The following is a 21,726-nucleotide window of genomic DNA, read 5'->3' as shown; positions in this document are numbered from 1 at the left end:
TTGTTTATTGCTGTTGAGAATCGTCACGTGTCGCGTCCGTCGCAGCCGCTGGTTCCAGGCGCCGGGGTCGTGATCGGCGGGAATGCGATTCAGGAAATCTGCCGCGGGTTGGAGGACCGGCTCGAGTTTTGCCCGGGAACTACAAGTCTAGATCATTTCAACTTTGCGTCGCCCAGACCTCACCTCCCTGTATGGAACGATCGGCGTCATTGGATATTGAGGCACTGAAGGTAGGTGTCCGGGTGGGAAGCTTCGTGGGTCATTTATCGAGTTTTTTTTTCTTTCACGATCCGTCATATTAGACAGCCCGCAGCTGTGTCTTGTGCACGGCGAGCTGGACACCTGTAAAGACCGGCGCCGTTGCGGAGAGTCAGATTTTTTTGTGCGTGGGGCGAATTTCAATCGGTGTTGCCAGATTTCGCGAAGAAACTGGCAACCGGCTCTGTAAAACCTGTGATCTCCGAAAGAAGGACGCAGAAGCACACATGATCCCTCTATGCTATCCCTTCTTGTTCTTCTTTTTCTTATTCTTCTATGGCCATGCTTTTCTCAACTATATATAAAAAAACCTTAATAGTTTACAATAAGCGAACATGGCAACACGGACATCAATTCTCTGCGTTAAAGTTGCAGCCCCGAGATTACAAATAATGCTGGAATGAGATGTAAATTAACGCAGATATAAATGGTCTTTTATGCTCTTTTGTCAATTGTGTTGCCAGACGATATATTCTCGCCTTATAGGACGGAAGGTTTTGAGCGTCACGGCGTTTTCAAGATAACACGATGGAAGTGTGCCGTGGGATTCGTGTATTATCATCATTTCTTAATAATAGTGAATTAAAAGTGCCGATGTTGGGAAACACTGGCTGCCAGGCTGCGCCCTCCCCCGCCGCCGGTTCCCGTTAACCTCCTTACCGAGCTGGGCCAGCAGATATGTGGTCGGATGATTAATTACGTGGGGGGTTATTTAATTATTTATTTTTAAGGGAAAGACCGTCTGTTCCCGACCGAAATTCCCCGGGCGACGTATTCCACCGAAGACTCCCGTTGCTCATGAACTGTCTGGTGCGAAACATGTTTTTTTTTTTTTTTAATTTAATAAAAAATCAGATCCAGCAGACTGCAGAGGTGTCTTGAACAAGCCCATACACACATCACGAGTGTATGGATCCGGGGCTCTGCGCCATATCTCGTTTTCTTGATCATATGAATAATAATAGTCCGGCGGTGAAGCGCTCCTCCCGCGCCGCCATCCAGCGGGACCCCGGGGCCCTTTGGTCGCCTCGGTCACGTCGGGTTTCAACTCCCCACGCAGCCACGTGAAAGTGAAAGATAAGTGATTGTCATTGTGAAACACTGCAGCACAGCACACGGTGACACAACGAAATGTGTCCTCTGCTTTTAACCAGTACGTGGGGACGGTGTTTTGCTCAGTGGCACCTTGAACCGGCAACCTTCTGATTACGGGGCAGCTAGGCCACCACTGCCCCCATAAGGCTTGTGTACTTCAAAGACCAGGCCATTGTGAACGAAAGCTGCCATCCGTGGTAATACCGCAGCTATTCTTACGTTGTAACCTAGTTTGAAGAACAATTCCCATGCTTTTATTAATGATATGAGACATGCTTTGTGGACCATGTCCATGTCCAGTGGAGGTGGACCGGGCGGATCATGGTGAAGCCGCGTGTGCTCAGCAACTGAGCCGAGTGTGAAGAGTGGCTCTCCAGCCCCCCCACGCTCGCAGGCCTGGCTGCAGGCTGCTCACCTCAACGCGATTCCAACAGAGAGGAACGCCGTACGCCACAGATGTAATTCTTTCTTTTTTTATTTCAATAGGAACCACAAGCAACTCGTGTAGGTACAGTAATCATTCCGTTGCAGAGTGACATTTTTCATTAGGTGCAGCAATGAAAGTTTTTTAAAATGGGAATTATGCAGGAAACCGGTGAGGGAGTAAATGGTGTGCGGTCGTTAGCGAAGAAGTCGGGGAGAAAGCTTTAATTGGACTGCTGGTTCGGGATAGTTTCTTATCCGCGGGCAACTGTACCAGTCTAGCTACTAGAAACTGATGAGACTTTTTTTTTTTTTACTCCTCCTCCCGACCTTGTCCTGGAACATGGCAATTTAATGGTGGTGTGGTGGTTAGCGACGTCGCCTCCAAGGTTGTGAGTTCAAATCCCATCTTGGACCTTGTGCGTGTGGAGTTTGCATAGGCCTTTCTAACCCAGCCGCAACCATGGCCGCGAGCGTGGTGAAAATACTGCTGGGTGGAACCGCGAGTTGTCTGATTAAAAGCATTTAGTATGCCAGTTATTGTTAAATGTAACAAGCATATGGTAGGCAATTCTGAGTCGGGTTTCAGTGAGCGCTCTGCTGAATAGAAATGAGCACAGAGAAACAAACATTGCACTGCCTGTCTGTCAGCAGGAACATCTAGCTTGCAGCTAATATTGTAAGTACAGATGAGATCTGTTAAATCAGCTTCAGGTTTTTTAGCACAATCAACCTAATTATCTATCTATGGCAGCTCTAGCCTAGTGGGTAACTAACTCGCCTACGAACTAGAAGACCACAAAGTCACAGGTTCAAACCCCCCACTTACTACCATTGTGTCCCTGAGCAAGACACTTAACCCTGAGTGTCTCCAGGGGGACTGTCCCTGTAACTGCTTATAAAGATTTCCCCTAAATGCCATTAATGTAAAAATGTAATTCTTTCTCTCTATAAATTTTCTTATTAATTTGTAGTAGTTATGCTGTGACATGCCTTAACAGGACTGTTTCTGTTGCTGTGCAGAAGCCTATTAAATCTGAAAGGTACAACATTTTAACCCCTTGTGGGGTTTTACATACAACAATTTGGGCATCAAAGGGTTTTCTTTTAACAGAAATTGGCTCCCCACTGTGGCAAACAAAAAAACCCTTTTATTACAAAGTGTACGCTTACGTCTTGTTGAGTGGGCGCTATCTGCTCCCCTAAATATCAACTTCCCCGGTAAACCTACAGGAAACGGCATGGCGGCCACCTCTCCGGCTCGAGAAGCGAGCTGTGAAAGCGTCTGCGGTACCTCTGCTAATCCGCGATGATGGACAGTTGCTCTCGATCCGCGATCGGGTCCTGTGGTAAAGGTGCTAGACCGTGCCAAGCATCGCTGTCACCTCGGCCCACTCCTTCATCCATTTTACACTTAATTAACTCCGCCGGCTGAAAAGGCCACTGCGATTACAACGCAGCCTTCACTACCGCTGTATGGAATGATTAATATATATTTGCTGGGGAAGAGGGGGTAAGGAATGGCGTTGTGTGTGATAGTTTCCCTTCGACTGCTGTCGGCGTGTACTTTGGAAAAGAGGCAATTTGCTGCGTCGTGGACGCGTGGTGGAAAGGCTACGTCCGGGCAGGGAAGCGCCTAGGTTGTGCTGCAGATTATCCAGTGGATCACCCCGTAATGAACTGTCTGATGTGGAAGCAAGCTGAGCGTGTGCCGGACATTAGTCCGTTAATACACAGTTCCACTGTAATTCCGCTTAACAAGCTCACCCTCTTATTGTCAAGATGAAAATGAAGACAAATTTAATTGTGGTTTAATTTACACTATAAATCACTAAATTACTCCATTACTGCTGCCATCATAGGGGCAATCTCCCTGGAAGCGAGTGCTAATTGTACGCATTGTTCTGACATAGGTGGCCATGGAAACCACAACACTGCTTTGTCAAACAATAGACTGTAGGATCCAGTGCGGTGGAGATTTTCATGTGGCACAAGGTTTACACCCCTGTGCCGAATGACATGTGCTCTTCGGTGGATTAACCCCATTTGATCTCCAGGTTCTCCATGGCAACTTTGGGAACGTTAATGGAACAAAAGCATCAGCGCCCGGAGGGGACCTTGCAAACAGTGTTTTTCTGCTATTATCGGCTGATGGTTTAACTCCCCACCAGCCAGTTAGCATCTGTCCTCTGGGAGGACCATGGCCCACGCACCCACGCGCTTATGAAGGCCTAGCAGCATTCATCTCTGCCTCTATATGCAACGTTTTTTTTTTTTTTTTTTGACAAGTTAATACTGGCCACAGTAAAGATAGCCCACACAGGGACACTTCTGACACCTCATCATGCGCCCAACGAAGCATGGATTACCGGGAGTAAAATGGAAACGGGGTGAAAGGACGAAGATGGACGAGGGAGGTGGGTCGTTGGAAAGTGAGGGGGGGTGGGCAGCAACCACGCCTCTTCCTTCTGTCCATCATTTTCCACACCTGCTTTCATCTGTCACTGAAGGTCCGAAATGCTACCGTGGACCCTCTATGTCAGATGGAGATGAAAGATGATCTCTCGCTCTTACAATCTTTCTGATCCCATTTTTTTTTTATTTAAAACATGTTCAGTCCGACATGGGAATGCCAAAGCTTTATATTGGAATGACCTCACGAGATCTAATTAGTATACTGCCAGGCGGTTGTCTACTGGGCAAATTCACAAGGAATGACAATCATTCCGACGGTCAACGTTTTCTGATTTAAAATTGCTGTTGAGTGGGTGCTGCATCCTGTGTGGTGGAGAAATGTGCAAAGGTTGAATATGTAACGGGGCCTTTGATGAATCTTTTGATCTTTTGTGCCACTTCATGAAAGTCACCCTCACAGAGTCCACTTCATTAGATAGACTGGCTTAGTGCTGCTTGCTTGCACAGTGAAACGTGATTTACTGCAACATTACCTGAGCAATTTATTGCAATGCTATTGAAACTGGCAAATATTACATGCGATAAATGTTTATGTATTCACCATGCAAATACACTTAGGTTGCCTTTGTAGTAGTTGCAACGTCTTTTTGAGACGATGCATTTGGTAGAACGTCTGAGCAAATGCTACTTAATGAAGACAAAGTAATACCCTCATTAAATCCAGGATAAGCCTCTGGAAGAAGCCCAGGAATTGAAAGTGAATACAAATTTGTTTGGTTTCAAGAAACACAATTTGTGTTCATTGAAAGCACTGAGAAGACTATGTCTGTTTTAAAACTCATCACACACCTTTAATGCAAGGGCAGTGAGGACTCTAACAACTGAAATAAACCCAATTTTAATAGGTTTAGGCCCATTTCCTCATTTATGAATATGGAGACATATTCTACGCTGTTTTCATTTTGTACATGTATGTGTACATCCTTATTTTCTCTAGTACAATGGAGCATAAATGCATCCTTGTACCCATGCACATTGAAAGCACTATACTTGCTTGACTCCTAGATTGATCCCTGTCAAACTACTATTATTACCAATAATATTACGTTCTGTTAAATGAACATGTTGACTGGTCACTATGCTGTGATGACATTAAAATACTTAGCTGAGGTATTGTATTCAGCTGAGCCCACGTTCTTCCTCAGTGCAACATGATTTCTAGACCGCCTGTTAGTAGTTTAGTGGGTAACACCATCGTCTATAAAAGAGAAGACCACAAAGTCACAGGTTCAAACCTTACTTACTACCAATGTGTCCCTGAGCAAGACTCTTAACCCCGAGTGTCTCCAGGGAAACTGTCCCTGTAACTTCTGACTATAAGTCACTCTGGATAAGGGTGTCTGGTAAATGCTGTAATGTAAACATGAATGAAAACAGCCAGGAAAGAAATCATTGGCTGATATAGCCGAAGAGATATGGCTAAATCTTGGACTTTTCATTGCAATATAAATCAAATGTTGTACCCTACGTGTGTGGAGGACTAGTCATAATGAAAATATTATGGATGGCATGCACGTGTCTGTAAGTTAAGAAACTGGTCATTTTCAGTAAATTTTGTACCTGCATAACAAGTTAAAACAAACTTTCTTAATACACGCAGCTTACATTATACATTTAGGTACAATTAAAAATCATTAGATGCACACAATTATCTTCTTTTGTTACAAAACTGACTATATTTTGTCAATTTAGCTCATTATACACAACAATGTAGTCTTCTGTACCATCTCTGAAAGTGTCAGTACAACAATATAATGGGGATTGTTCTCTGGAAAAGCCTGGGAAAAAAAGGCTAAATCAATGAAGCAAGATATAATAAAATCTTAGAGGAAAAGCTTGTCAGTCTACAATTCTGTGAGGTTGCTCTCCCAGCAGGCCAATGACTTGAAATGCTGCAGTGTGTACCACAGAAGCGCTGTGGAAGATCGAATCTTGATTCAATTGAAAGCTGCTGTTCACCAGCTGTCACTGTCCGTGCTGACATAGCTCAGGTAATTCTGTGAAGAAGAATAAGCAAACACCTCATGGTCCAGACAAAAGACTTGCCCAAATTGACTCACTGCTGAACTTTGTCCTAAATTGTGCTTCAATGGTGCTTCCCTTCCATTTCAATTACTAAACATTTCTTTTAACTTGTTCAGAGCCTTAATATCCAGTTAAGTCCATTTTTCTTCCATGCTGTGAGACAATTATGACATTCCCCTGTTCCCCTATTTTCAGGAGCAGAGCACATCAGAGGGCGAGGAATCCATTGAAATGTTAATGAATTGTCCTCCTTCACATTTTCTTGTGGATAAACAAGTGCTTCTCCCCAAACCACTATACCAGCTGCTTATGCAAATGACAGGCCACATCCGTTTGATGTCATGATGTCAGAACCAGCATGTGCCACCGCTGCCATGGAGACATAAAGGGAATGCCTTCAAATGGTGACACCCATTAGGAAAACTATACTGAGGCCAAGCTCTATGCAGGTCTTTGTGGAATGATGTTGGAGCTGGTGGCAAATCCAGATGGACAGCCAGCTGCTTTTGCTTGTGCCAGATGTGTAAGAGGACAAAGAGAAGACATCTTGGTCGGGTTTTGATATGCCCTCTAGCACCATGTGCAATTATGCTTGTTCAAAAGTACAGCAGAAATATTATTAAAGCTAATATAATGTTAACGAGTCGATAAATTCTAACATGTCACAGGCGACGGTGATCAGCGTGGCAGGAACAGGAAACAGGACGCATTTGCACGACTACAAGTATCAACACAGACAGACAACAATGACCTGGCAAGGACTAGACACAAAAGAGCTACCTATATACAGGCATAAACAGATGAACACAATTTGGAATTACAGGCAGACAACATCGACACCATAACACCCCGGCCCGGCACGATGGCCACAACCGTGGCATAATCTGTAATGTTAAATCTTTAGCACTGCCTCTGCATTTTTAATGCTTGTTTTTAAGTATTTCATATTTTGTATGAATGCTTTTTTTTTTTGCACTGCACCCTGTTACTGGGAGAGGGAGTGACTTCTATATCTAGGCTATCCATAAACAGAAACTCTTCCATGAAACACTTAACTTGCGACCGGAGGTGAACAGTAATCTGAGAAGGAAAGAAGTAGGCCAGCCTTCGCACACACACAGCCTGTGCCTTTGATGTGTAATAGATATTGTATTGCTGCTTCAGTACGGTAGCCCACATAAACCCACATATATGCTGTCCCGCTATTGCTTCCCACCACTACATAAAAGGTTTCTTGTAAAAAGGCTGCAGATATACTTGGGGATATCTGAAAGTCTAAAAAGAGCACGTTGTCATAAGAAAAGATAAGTACTGGGCTAGCTTTACATCGACCTTCACAAATAAGATACATTCACATTGAAGGTTATATCTTATTAGTGGTCTCTTCAGAGAAATATATTTTCTCCGTGCATCTCTATAGTGTACACCTCTGATAAAGGCTGTGTAACTAAGACCTTGTTGTTAAGCTGTTCTCCCTTTTTCAAGTTTTTGAAGTGCATGATTAGAATGAATAAGGCATTTAAACGGGTTGTTGAAGGTAAATTCCAGCCGTTTTCAACAGTGTGGCGCTGCAGTATGATACCACGTTAATCTATTATTTAAAGACGTGGGACGTACAGCACAAATGGCTACAGTATTGATCAGTGTTGATACCCTTTCAGCTCCTCTGTGTGACACAGTAGAGTGAAATGGACATGCTGTACTAGTGTTTAGGCTCACAATACCGCTGCTGAGCAGGAAACGTTCATGACTGCAACTACAATAGCAGAGGATATGGCTACATATGCTTTAGCAACTTCAATTATTTGGGGTTTCCACTTCCAGACATAAAACCAGGGAACTCAAAACTGAGTACGCTGACCTCAGCTCTTAATATAAACGCAGAATGACCGCTGAGCCGATCCCTTGCGTTTCTCAAATATGCAGTGGTCGTTGTAATAAGGACACCTCCAAATGAATGAAAAGAACATTTTAATTATTCCTATGTTAAATAGCCAGACAGATTTAACCAGTGCCACTTACATTTTACATTTATTCTCATTTACTTAACTCTGCTTCCCATTTAATCACTTTTCAGGCAACATAATTCAGATTATGATCCACTATTCAGTGTGTATCAAGGTAGGAGTGCAGTGGGAGGTTAGATCTGTGCTTCAGGGTTATTTTTTTGCACTATGGTATTCAAACAAAGATTATTCTTCACCACATTGTATTGAGTGTAGGCTTGCCTAAAACATGGTGCCGTGGTTGGTCGTTTTACACAGTGCTTTTCACCATCATTACTTATATATACAGTATAGTTACATCAAAACCGTCATTCCAGAATACATCTGCAACTGCAGCCTTTTGTAACACATATTGGACAATATGTGAATTTGGTATAATTGACTCCAGTATGCTTCCTATTACATGACACTGGCTGATTCATAGAGCTAAAATAGAAGAGCGTGTATTTACAGACTACTATCCCACTCACTCAATAGAGATCAGTGTCCTGCACCCTTTCAGGCCAGTCTGCCAGGCACGCTGCATATCTGTGATGGACCCGAGTGATAGACTGAGGGGAACGGCACATCTGCTGTGGTTTGTCAGCACTGTGGTTTGCTCCTCAGTAGTCCTCTGATCTGCGCTGGCTGATCACTGCACAGCCACGACTTTGAAGAGGAGTGAAGGAGACAGGGCTGTGACGGCTGCGGCTGCATTTCACAGCTCTCCACCCAGTCCTGTGCACATGACATTACATCTACTGCCAGACTGTTTGTTGTATATGTGTGTCTGTTGTCCACTCCATCCTGGACATTGCAAAAGTTTCTCAAAAGCATACATTTCTTAAACATTTTTCCAACATGTTTTTGAATGAAACAGAATAACCTGCTCGGGACCATTCAAAACGTCCAGTGACCGAAACCCACATTTTAAATCATTTGCATGTAAAAAAAAAAAAAATGGGTGAACTATTCCTTAAAGTTGGCATCCCAAACACATGAACCTCAGTACGATGGAGCCCTGGCCCCTCACGAGTGAGGCTGTTGTAGCAATAGAGTCCTGTGGGGATGAGAAAGAGACAGCCGACCCGAGACAGTGAGAAAGCAGGTGAGAAAGCAGGATGAAGAGAGAGAGAGAGAGAGAGAGAGAAAGCGACCACATACCGGACACGTCTCCACAGGGGAAAATGGAATTCAGTGTCGACGAATCATCTCTGTTGCTTAGAGACAGCTGGGGCTTCTCGGTGGGCAGGCTGGAGGTGCATGGTTCTCCGCAGAGGAATGCGTTTTGGGTATAACACTGAATTTGGGCCTGGAATTTCAGCTCGGTGGCGGGGGGGTAGAGCTTGATTTTGCCCAAGCCAAGGCACAGCACCCACAGCAGAGAAGGAACCCGTTCCAGCCAAACCTGCCAGACTGTGCCCTGGCAGCATGTCAACCTCAATAAAACCAGCCTGCTGGAGTCCGGGTTTGGGTTACGGCAGGGCAATATATTAATGAAATATAGCTGTCGGGATAGAGACTTTGGACAGTGAAAGGACAATTTAGACAATTTAGTTTTCAGTGTATACATTTTGTGGTGGGAGTCACACAGGAATCTTTACAAATCTGCACAGTTGCGAATTGTAAACTGGACTATAATCCAGACTGGTGATGTTGAATTGGCTGTAGGTGAGAGTGTGTGAGTGAATTCTTTGCATGCCCAGCTGTTGTACCATGATGTGTGAAACCTCTCCCAGGTCCAAGCGTTCTGTGATGGGATTTATAATAATCCGGTGGAACCAAAGACACAGCATAACGCAACTCGCACGGACAAAGTGAATCTCACCCCAAACGGATCATGGCAGAAGGACAACGAGAGAACCAACAATGGCTCTACTCGCGTTGAAGCACTTGAAGTCTCGAGTGTGTGAATATTTTGGCTGTTATTGAGGGCTAAAGCTACCACCATTTGTCACATAAGAGGCACGTTTAACATGTATTTTTTACAAAAAAATGTCATAAAAGTCGACGTTCAATCTGCCAGGAAAACAAAAACACTAGCACAATCTCATAAAAAATGGCAAAATCATTTAGGCATGTAATGTTGCAGGCTACCGATTGAACTTCGCCTCCTATTTGTCTATAAAAAAGTGGTATGTTTACTTCTAAGACAGGCTCAAAAAAAGGTAGCCTGTTTGCATAGATCCTAAAACGGTAACTCCCATAAAGCGTTCAATTGCAGATCACAAAATATAGCATCTCACTTTATTAAGTGGGGTGACCAGCAATTTTGGAAGCCTCTGTGGATTGCTGTGTGAACATGCTCTATTTTTTAAACTGTTAAAGCTAAATGGGTTTGACGTTATTATTTTTTTTTGTTGTCACTGCAAAGATTTTGACCTCAACAAATGAGCTGTGATACCTATAGATGTGTGCATAGATTACTTTAATTTTAGTCGCACATATTATTTTCCTGTCTGTAAAGCTGCAATAAATAGCTTCTGAAGTTCAAAACCTTTATATAATGTGTTTGTGTGATTTATATATGTTAACCAAGTCATGCAAAATAATAGAGATACAGAAATAATCCCATTTTCATGATTGATTATAATCGTACCACCAAAATTTCTGATCGTTGCAGCCGTACACACACCACAAGCCTCTGACTGCTCAATGAATTGCTGAACCGCTGTGTCTTTATTATACAACCGCCATTCAAAAATATTGCCGGCAAATTTCTGCATTAACAGAAATAAGACTCTAGAGGCTTTTCAATATATATGAGGCCCTTTTGTGCATGAGAAATAATACGATACATTTTTTAGCATCTTCCGACGGGGGTGTATGTTTCTCCTGATCAATTTCACAGCATAGAGACGAAACACTGCAGAACATCTTAGGCTACACTGACCATATTGCCCACCCCTCGTACAAGGGAACCCTCAGACACTTCAACCCTCAGTACACTTCATCCCTCCCTCCAGCCCTGCTTAACGGAAAACGCTTCATGAAATAGATCTTGGGAGTTACGTGAGATTCTGTGCTTACAAAATAGGTATTAGAACACAGTTTATTTAAGGGATTGGAATTTTTATGCACTAATGGAGATATGTACTTGCTGTGGCCATAATTGCAGTTTGAACGTGCTCAGGAATAGTGCGACATGGGGAAGATCTATTGCCTATCCACTGTGGGAGAGCAAACTAGTTAAGCGGGCCATTTCATTTAGTATTCATTAAAAGGACCCTGTTGATATTTATCTGGTCTATAAACACGTCACCTGACCACTGCAGAAGGACATTCCTGTCCCCTTGTTCCCCTCCCTTTTTTTTTTACTTCACCCTTGCTCACCTCTTTTCACTAAGAAATTGTTGGCACTCCTAAGAGATAGAATAATGGGATGAAATTTCCACTGTGCCACAATTCTATCCTGCACACACCCTCGCACACACACTTTCTGTCCAGACAGTCATAAAGCACCAACATCCCCCTGCCAAGGTCCTGTCTCCACTCTTGAGCTCTGACTTTTTCCGGGCTCCGGATCAATGACTGGATCGGCTCTCTGCCCTTCCCCGGAGGCCTAGCTGCTAGCCACACAGAGAGCACTGCCATTTAAAGACATCTGCACATCTACACCCGCAGATCTGATCCACCATTTGTAGAGTCGCTCAGCATTTCAAAGGCGGCTTGCTGAGATCCAGGGCCGACGGCTCCTGCTGTTCCCCCGACAGCCAAACAAACCCCCAGAACCGGGGTCCAGGCCCCTAAACAAAAAAAAAGAGCTCTCGTGGCCATTTCAGCACTTTTGACACGTGCTTTCAGAAACAATCACGGAGAGAGGGGGAACAAGACCGCTCTGGAGCTTGTTGCTCACAGCCACCGGTGGCTAACTCTCCAATTGCATTACGCTCATGTCCATCACACAGAATATGTCCATTGCTCCTTGAAGAAGCCAAGTCTCCTCGGTCCAGAACACGGGAGCCTCAACCCACTGCGTGCGCTATTTCTGAAAGTCTTTGCTGTGCCGACCTGTCACACCTGAACCTCCAGCGAGGGGACGAAGATGTTTCCGCAAATTGTGTGACCTTGGTTTTTTGAGATCTTCGTCTAGCTCTAGTTGTCTTTCTTGCCTTTGTCGTCCTCTTTTCTGAGTCGTTTTAAACCATCAAAAAAAAAAAAAACACTCACACATAGGGGAGGAAAAGAGAAGCTTTGATCGTGTGTATTGTTTTTGAGATGGCGACGTGGCAGGGAATCTGCTTCTCACTCAATGATTTTAGAAGACACCTCTCTGTTTTTAAAGTCGACTTTTGACGGAGATCCAATGATTTGCCGCTGGCTCTGTTTTTATCTCTCTCTTTGTTCCCCCCCTCAGCAGACAATGCTAGACACCTTTTAAGTGCCCAGAAGTACACCCATCTTGGCAGACAACGCCATGATCTCAGTTTTAGGACTAGCGTCATTCATCATTGGCCCCTTCTGTCCTTCTGTGTTCCCCTTTTATCCGTTCCTGTCCAGCGATTCTTCTTTTTAAAGCATTTTAAAGCATCCTGGACTTAAAAAAATATCCTGCATCGTGCATCATATGTTTTCCTTTTTGCAAATCTGTCCAAATACCCTTCTGCTTCGGGTTCCTTTTATTTATTTCTCTTTTTTTAAGCCAAAGAGGTTCTGAGGAAGATCGTCACCACTGACCCCTTGTGCGACATGTGCTCAGATTTCAGCGCAGAAGCTCTCTCTCTTTCTCTCTCTCTCTCTCGCTCTCTGTCCTTAGCCAAACTAATATAGAGAATTAGAGTGCTGGAGCTCAATTCCCTCAGTGTTCTGCCTGCATTCTAATTAACATTCTGGTCTGGCAGAGAGAAGCACTGACCTCAACTTAAGCAGCAACTCGAAATAGAATCCGCGCAGTGCTCTGCTGTAGGATGGCAGCTTCAAGCCACGGCCCACACTTTCTTTCTCTCCCCATCTCCCTTGCTCTCTAAAACATATCTTAGACTCATTTCCTCCTACACAAACACACAAGTGTGTCTTTTTAGAGGGAGCGAATGCCTGAAAAGAACGAAACCGTTTCCAAATCTCTAGCTTTGTTGCTCTCGCTGGCTATGACAGGAAGATGAGTGGCTTTGTGTTGGAGATAAAGGCGGATAAAGGCTGGCATTGATCATCCCTCTGGGGAGGAGGAGGGGAGGTACTTTGGGAGGCGGGGCAAGAAGCTTCGGCGTGACCTGATGCAGAAATTCTCCACTCAACAACCGGAACACACCCAGTTGGCCAGCTTGTCCATGACAGATTCCAGCTGACGTTGTCTGTCCACTGTTGGTCTTTGTTTAATCTTGGCGCTATTGTGCCGAAAATCCTCACATCGGGGCCCTCTGCTTGCTTCTGGCCAATATACTGTGGCCATTGTGTTTGTACACCGGCAACAGATTTCAAGTGGTCACACTGCCTAACAAAGATGGCCACTCTTATCCACTCTCGGCATCAGCATTACGCCTGTTTCTTCCCCAGCAGAGATCTTAAGTCAGGCTTTTGCACATCGATTTGGTAAGCCTGCCTCTGGCAAGGCCCATTTCCTCTGGCGTCCACACGAAATCTTAAATTTCGCACTCTCCGGGAATGAGGAAAAAGTTGATGTGTAGGCGGAGCCAAAGACAATGCCATATTGCCAGGTACCGGTAGCAGATTCAATGAAGGTTGGGAAGAAAAGAGGTGCCCCCACCCTTTTACTTTTTGTAAGGCCATGGAATGGTGAGCGAGAAGGAGAGGGAGGCGACAGGGTGTAATTCGCAGTGGCACAGACCCATACTCGCCTTACCTCAATCATTTTAAGAGCGAGGGGGCCTGTCGGAATCAATAATTGAATTGGAGCCCCTTGAGATGCGTCCAGCCTCTGAGGTATAAATCTGAAACAATTTGAGCCATTACAGGATTACACCCAGGGCGGGCGTATTACGGCTTGCTGCGGGACCGGCCACGGTGGGCCGTATCTTTCAAAGAACTCTCTCCAGACACACGACTTAACTTTGTTTTGTCCCGGAAACGCAGCGCGTACCGCTCCACGGTCTCGGCTTTTTAAAAAAGGATGTTCAACGCAGATGGGCCCCCCGGTTCACTTTGATGCGCCGGCTCCATCTAATCTCGATGCACGAATGCCGGGGAAGGGGAGGGCATCCGCCCGCCACGACGAAGACGCGAGTCGCACGCGGCGGAGAGAGAGAGAGAGAGAGAGGGTTTAATTAGGCGAGGCTGGAGACAAGATGCATGTGGCAAATATCCTCCTCTGGCTGCCTTCAAAGAGGCAATTACATGTTAATAGTGTCTCTACCGCCTGCCTGGTGGCGCTGCCGTTTGTGTGCACGTGTGTGCGCCTGTGCCCATGTCCTAGTGTAAATTTTAATGGTATGCGTGTAAGCGCCGCTGCCTGGAGCACCGCAAGACACTTGGATTTATCCCATGCCGTGTTCATTAGCTCACACACAGCTGTTTACTTTAGCACGTAAATCCAGCACGCTGCGAATGTGCTTGTGTGCGCGTGTGTCCGCGCGTGATTTGGGGGGACAGTCGTACCAGCATGTCAAATTGTGAACCCGCCATTAAACGTCCCTGTGCATGGCTCTACCAGATTCTCTCTTTTTTTTCACTTAGCGGGTTGCCTGCTGCTCGTAATCTGTTACTTTGCGTATCGACACAAGGAATAAGACCCACTCTGCATTAATCAGCGCTCTCCGATGTCAGCAGGATTTTAGGGTGCCGTTTTTTTTTTTTTTCGCCCTCTAAGTTGCCAACCAAATGCACATTTTTTTTTTTTGCCCCAGGAACGTTGATGTTTGCTTTAAAGCCCATGTTAATTACCCAGGAGTCCTATGCGTGGAATGCTGAAATGGAGCAGATCAATACAGGTTGTAAAAAGCCTATTTGAGGAAAGATGGTTTCTACAGACCTGCTAAGTTTGCAGGGCTACCTGCTCTTGTGCACCTACTCTGAACTTGTACTTCACCTTTATCATAAATTGTCCTGAACATAAGATGCCCCTCCCCTGAAAATGAAATCCCTCTTTGTAAAAAGATTAATTAAAATGATATTATAATCGTGATATTATAATCGTTCGATTTTCTATAGAAATCGAACGAGAATTGCTGGTGTCTTCCCATTGTAAGTCGCTTTGGATAAAAGCGTCTGCCAAATAAAGTAAAGTAAAGTAAAGTAATATTAAAAAATATCATATTTAGCACCACTTACTATTGAGGCATTTTTGTATATAAAATTAGGATGACACAAAATTTTCAGAAGTATTTCAGGAAAAAAGTATAGTAATATCCAGGCCAGCATGGTACTTCATGAATATAGACGACACATTTATTTATTATTGATGACTGGAAGAGCAGGTGAACTTGTGGGCTTGGATGGAGGGCGTGAGACTGGGTAGTTAGGCCAGTGGTTCTCCATGAAGTGGAATCCATGGAGGCCTGCAATATTATTCTTTGTCTGACTTTTTGCTTCAGATGTCTTCACATCTACAAACTATGAAAAAAAAAACAAGTAGAAAACGCATAGCAAACCTAAGCTCACTCAGCTTACTTTTAGAAACAGGCGTGTTATGAGGAAAAAAAATGCATACATAATAAATTAAGATGAATGAGTGTGTATGTTCTGCATTCTCTCTATTTATGTGTCCTTTTTCACATCAAATTATACAAAGGGTCTCTTACCGCTCTCTACTTGAGCGGTTTCCCACAAAGCAGTTATGTGAGTTGATTTAGAAATGTGAGGTCATGATTATCCAATAGGAATGCATCTTATCTATCTTAATGAAGCTTAACTAAACATTGCTAATGATAAATAGACAAATAAAGTAATAAAAAAAAATTGGCAAATTGTCTATTTAAAACATCACCTGATGTTGGCTCCACTATATTCTGTCTCTGGGTCACAGGATACTAAAAGTGGCCATTCAAGGGCAGCCAGGGATCAAACCTGTGACAGCATCTTAGTAAGGGTCGGGAACACCTAAACTCTTACTTTAACGGAAAACTTTCCCAAAAATTTACCACCTGACATGAAATTAATTACGCTCTTGTCCCAAAACACAAGTGTTAAACTATAAAGTGCCGTTGCTGTTTTTTTTTTTTTCAATCCCCAATTGTAATCGGCCCATGCCTTGAATCCATGCGTGTCCAGATGGCATGATTGTATTTCTTGGATACCTTCCCTAGTAACATTTCTAAAAGCTGCGACCACTGTGCTTTGCGTATTTCCTAGCGGCCACGCCACGTGAAAGACTCGTTACAAATAACTCCCTCATGAGTTTTGTCAGTGTCCTGGCCCCACTGTGAAAGCTTAGCCAACAACAATAATAAAAAAGGGAGGGGGGAATCTGAAAATTAGATTTTCTCCTCAGAATTGCAGAAAATTGAATTCAGTAAACATCTTTTCCTCAGCCTTGGCTAGTGCCGTGCCAGCTCATTTTTTTATAATGTGTCAAAGCAGATTGGCTCCTTGGCTGTTATACAGATTCAGCTGTGATGGTGTATTTGTGTGTGTGTGTGTGCAAGTGTGTGTTTGCAAGGTGGGAAGCTTTTTTTGTCTCAAGGTTTCAGCACAACACTTAAGTGTGGCTATCCCCATAAGTTGTAATTAACACAAACAAATGAACAGATAAATTAAACCCATTATAAGTATTAGCAAATGCACCTTATCTTCATCTGCCAGAACTCTATTTTCCCCCTTTTCCCCCCAGTACAGTAAAACTCAGTGTATGTGTCACAGACGTCTTGTTAGATGTCGTTCGTTCCGTGCCAGCTCCAGCTAATGATGGCTGAAATTGATGGAAGATGTGCCCTAATTCAAAAACCGCATATGGCGTGGCTGCCATTTTTCAGCAGTCAGAAGTCAGTGAGCAAATTGAGTTTACCCCAAAGCCCATGGCTGCTCGCTGTGGCCGCAAAACAGGCTTGATGTACACATTATGTAACGGGATGGGTGAATATACGGCTGTCCCATATATTTCGCTGCCGTCAATCCACACTTCAGAAACAGGATCATTTTCCTTCACACCTGATCCCCTGGTTGTGTGGCCAGCACCGACACAGTGTGCTTGATTCGGGGTAACCGGCATGCACTGATAACGAGGCCGCCTTCTTTACGTTGGCTTTTAATGGCAGCCTCCCTTGCCTCGTCTAAATCGCTGTGTGCCTCATAAAACTTTAAACCTCCCGAGGAAACAGCACTTGCAAAGCTAAACACATCCCCTTTCTGAACACATGGGCTTTTTAAAGTACCAAAGAGGGAGCACTCTTTCTTGATGCACAGCCATCAGAGGGTAAAAGAGAGTTGGATCTGTCTTGAACGTCCCCCTCAGCAAACGCCGTCTGGGCAGGCCCTTGAGATCCAAAGATAAATATTACCAAGCTGAGTGTTTTGCAGTGACAGTGGGATTGGTGACAGGCGTAGCGTTTGAAGGGTCCCCGTCTGCTCAGGGTTACTCTGTGTAACACAGCGTCCTCATTTATGCCCTGCAACTCGACTGTCCCAACTAACTTCACAATCCAAGAAAAAACAAGCTTACAGTTTTTCAGATATCTCAGCAGCATCTGTGTGAAAAATTGTGAACTTACTAAAGATAAAGGATACCAATTTTAATAACAGTACTTAGCAGGTAGTATTTTATAGTGTAATGATCAACAAATCCAGATCAGATTATCAATGAAATGATCAATGATCAGAGCCGCCTGTAGACATTTTTTATAATATCTGTGACACCCACATGACAGTCATATCCCAGATACACATTATTCTTTAATTTTTTGGTTTTATATGCTGTTAGGACCTCCCTTTGACCTATCACTTTGATGAATTTGCAATTTGAAGAGCACTTCACACATCAGAAGTTTTTTTAAGACTAGCAGTGGGGTGGTTTCAGTGGGCTGAATGCAGACTCCTGCATAGCTGGGGAAAATTCTTTATGAATTTGAATTCACTTATGTCTCAATAATGTTTCACCTTTGTCAAAAATCGTTTGGTCATTAGTCACCTTGAGTTAATTGGAGCAAAACACTTGGATTTATGAGGTAGCTTTTCAGATTTAAACACTGCAAGTCATATAGTCATATTCAGTCATATAGCCACAATAGGTTCAAGTACCATAACAAATCCCTTTGCATGCAGGTGTATTTTGCATATTTTATACTATGGTGAGTTTAGAAGGCATCTTAACCTCATTAATAATTTTCTGTATTTGTACGTGTGTGAAAAAGAGAATGAGAAAGAAAGTAAAGGCAAGAGAGTGGGCAAAGGGGCAACCTGCATGTTTATGAGCCTGGAGATAAAAGGCTGCACAGGCATCGGGAGGCACAGTGCAGCGGCTCCTGTGTTCTGTAAGGAGAATCCCCTCCTGACATCCAGCCAATTATGTTGAGCCGCGTCCTGTGTCAGCTCCTGAGGAGCGACCATTAATCAAAGCAAACTTTCCAGCAGCCGTAATTATGATAATGAGCTTTGGCCCAGGGAGAGAGGTGCCGTTCATCTCACGCTCCTCAGCAGTTCATTGGCCCATCCCTAGGGCGAGAGGGTATCTGATTGGCTGTCCCTGGAGGAGGGTGGCATCCAATTTACAACTTTCTAGGTTAGTTAGACAAAAGATCCATTGCAAAAATCAAGATAATCCTTTAAGGGTTTAAGTATGATGTTTCCAGGAGTTGGGTAGCAACTTGAGTGAGGATTCTAATATCCTCAGTTTATCTCCGATTTGTCCACAAAATAAGCAAGGAAGGACACATTAAAATATACTCTAGGTCACGGCATGCAAAGATTCTCTGTCATATCTGGTAGTGAAAACTCTGATCCAAAGCTGTTGTGGATTCCTGATAAAAGAGATCCACCTGTAGCTGTAAAAAGTGGTAAACTGTGATCAATAATCGCATGAGAGCGGCCTAATTCACTCTCCGTATCTAATCTGGTCTAGTGTCTCAGGCCTCCGGGTGGATCAAGGGTACGGATAGAGCCGGGTGATTACTGCAGCGGGTTTGGCACAATCTCAGGTGACTTAGCTCCACTCGGTTGTGATTTATTGTGTTTGGGCAGAATGGTGTGCAAACCATCTGGTATTAAAGGTCAACAGGAAACGTGTACTTCTGCTGTTTCAGTGAAAGGGCTGCTATCACGGACTGTGTGTCTTTGCGTGTGTGTATGTGTGTAGGTGGAAGAGGGGAGCTATTAGGCTCTCAAATGTCACCTTAAGCTTTAAGCGCAAACCACTCAGGCTTTTACTCCTGTGCTCCAGTCCAACATGAAGAAGAGGATCTTTTCTGTTGTGCGAAAGTGAAATTTTATCCCGGATTCCTTTTCAGTTTGGAAAAAAATGGAATCATGTCATTTCCAATTTTCAGACATGGATCTTCCCCCATTTTTTCCAAGACTCCCTCCTTTTCAACGTTTTTACCCAAGTGATGTTCCGTAAGTGGCCAGTGAAGCAGCACGACCCGAAACAGACAAGGCAGGATAATTCAGATCTCACACAATACAGTCTCCCCAGACCTCCACCGCCAGTTACAAAATCAATACAGCGAATTGTCCCGCTATCCCCTGAGACAGTCTTATCCTCTCCGAGAATCAGGTACTGCAGTGTATGAGTGCAGTTCATGGAAGTCAAAACGAATTCCCATAAAGCTGCACTCAACCTGCCCTATCCCTGGCTCCCCTGAAAGCTGTCATTAGGTAACACGCTAATACCTCTTTCACGGCAATCAGCAGGGTTGGAGCAAGGTCATTTGTTCAAACCTTCTTTTGTCAGGCATACCTAAATTGGTTACAAGGTCCTGGCCATGGCAGTTCAGACAGGATTCAAGGTCACAGTTTGGGAGAGATGAATAACAATGAGTTCACTGGCTGGAAAGAGGTAGAATAGGTCACATCATCAGAATTACAGTTTTGGGCAAGGAATTATCTCTTCAACCAAACAGAAAGGCTATCAGAAGTCAAACTAGTAATATTTGGCAAACTTAAACTCAATTTTTGTGTATGTAGGTATCATTTTCACAAACCAGAACAGTGCATGTATATTCATGTTCAATGTTTAGAAAGTGAAAGTGAAGTGATTGTCATTGTGATACACAGCAGCACAGCATACGGTGCGTACAGTGAAATGTGTCCTCTGCATTTAACCCATCACCCTGAGTGAGCAGTGGGCAGCCATGACAGGCGCCTGGGGAGCAGTGTGTGGGGATGGTGCTTTGCTCATTGGCACCGTGGCGGATCGGGATTCAAACCGGCAACCTTCTGCTTACGGAGCCACTTCCTTGAGCGCTAGGCCACCACTGCCCTACTAGGCCACCACTGCCACAGCGTTTGCATAGCCAAAGCTGTCCCTGGCTGATTAATTCCCCCCTCCCTTTTTTTTAATCACAAATCTGGTCCTGACCACCCTGAGATTAAAGAAAACCTGAGTCAGATATCAACAAGGCTCTAACTCTGGTTGGACCCCTGGTGCAGAAGGGGTATAAAACCATACCCATGTGTTTTTATCTGAAAGCATACGAACATATGGGTCATGTCCACGGTGCTCTGAAGTCCAGTGAAGCACCAATTAGCTTAATTAATCCATCTACTACTGGGGAAGTGGCTGATGAGGAAACGACACAAACGAAATTGAGTTAGACACTTAGTAGGCTTGTTTTTGCCAGCAGTGGGCATATTGACACCTGCTTCATTTGGTGGAATTGTTGAAGGGTCCTCAGACACTGCAGGCGAATTTGTGATTATTCTGTAGGCCACATTTTGCAGCAAGCCCCTTTGCTCAGCCTGATGGCTCCATCTTGAAAACCCCTCTATATTTGGAAAGTGTCTCATTGAGATGGCAGTGTGATTCATTACAAAATAATGTGTCAAACTGTTTGGCAACAGCTTCACTTTCCAGAATGGAGGGGGGCCTTCCTCTTCAAACACGAGCTGTCACCAGACTCATTGTCTAGCCATAAAGCCTGATAGATGAGATGAGATGCTATCCACAGCCTCTGCCCTTAATAATAATCTTTTTGCCTGGCTGTCGTCCTGTATCTTGACAGGCTAAACCAGGACAAAATAAATAAATTAAAATGAAACAAACGTGGGTGTAAAACACCATGTTCCTGTATTAGCTTCAATTTACCACTAATTAGCTACCACCTTCTGCATCATGGGAGAATGACTATAGTTACAAACAGGAGGTGAAAACAACAACAGTGTATTACATTGTTGTTTTTTATGTTTCTCACAATGGCCTTTGTTACTAAGCACTAAAGGGCACTACTTTCAAACTTGTGCTTAGCACAATTCTCTGTTATAAGCGTGTGGCTTCTTTGCTAGTGTAAGGTCAAAGGCAGACATCCTCAGGAAATTGTCACGGCCAACATACCACCTCCAGAAGGAGCCAGATCAGCCAGGTAGCGAAGTGAAGTGAAAGTGAAGTGATTGTCACGTGTGATACACAGCAGCACAGCACACGGTG

The 21,726-nt window shown here is 44.1% G+C and overlaps 1 protein-coding gene across 2 annotated transcripts in view; it reads left to right on the top strand.

Annotated features, from left to right (window-relative positions):
• Positions 1–21,726, top strand: part of sgcz (sarcoglycan zeta) — a 185,065-nt gene that overhangs the window by 433 nt on the left and 162,906 nt on the right. For both annotated transcript variants that reach the window (XM_028975813.1, XM_028975812.1), the window contains exon 1: positions 1–230. This exon is cut by the window's left edge and continues 433 nt beyond it. In XM_028975813.1, the coding sequence (XP_028831646.1) occupies positions 192–230 (39 nt within the window). In that variant the 5' untranslated portion in view covers positions 1–191. The remainder of the gene's footprint in view (positions 231–21,726) is intronic.

The sequence above is a fragment of the Denticeps clupeoides genome, chromosome 4 (genome assembly GCF_900700375.1).
Source record: "Denticeps clupeoides chromosome 4, fDenClu1.1, whole genome shotgun sequence".
Lineage (NCBI taxonomy): Eukaryota > Metazoa > Chordata > Actinopteri > Clupeiformes > Denticipitidae > Denticeps > Denticeps clupeoides.
This window is presented reverse-complemented; position numbering and strand designations above follow the sequence as displayed.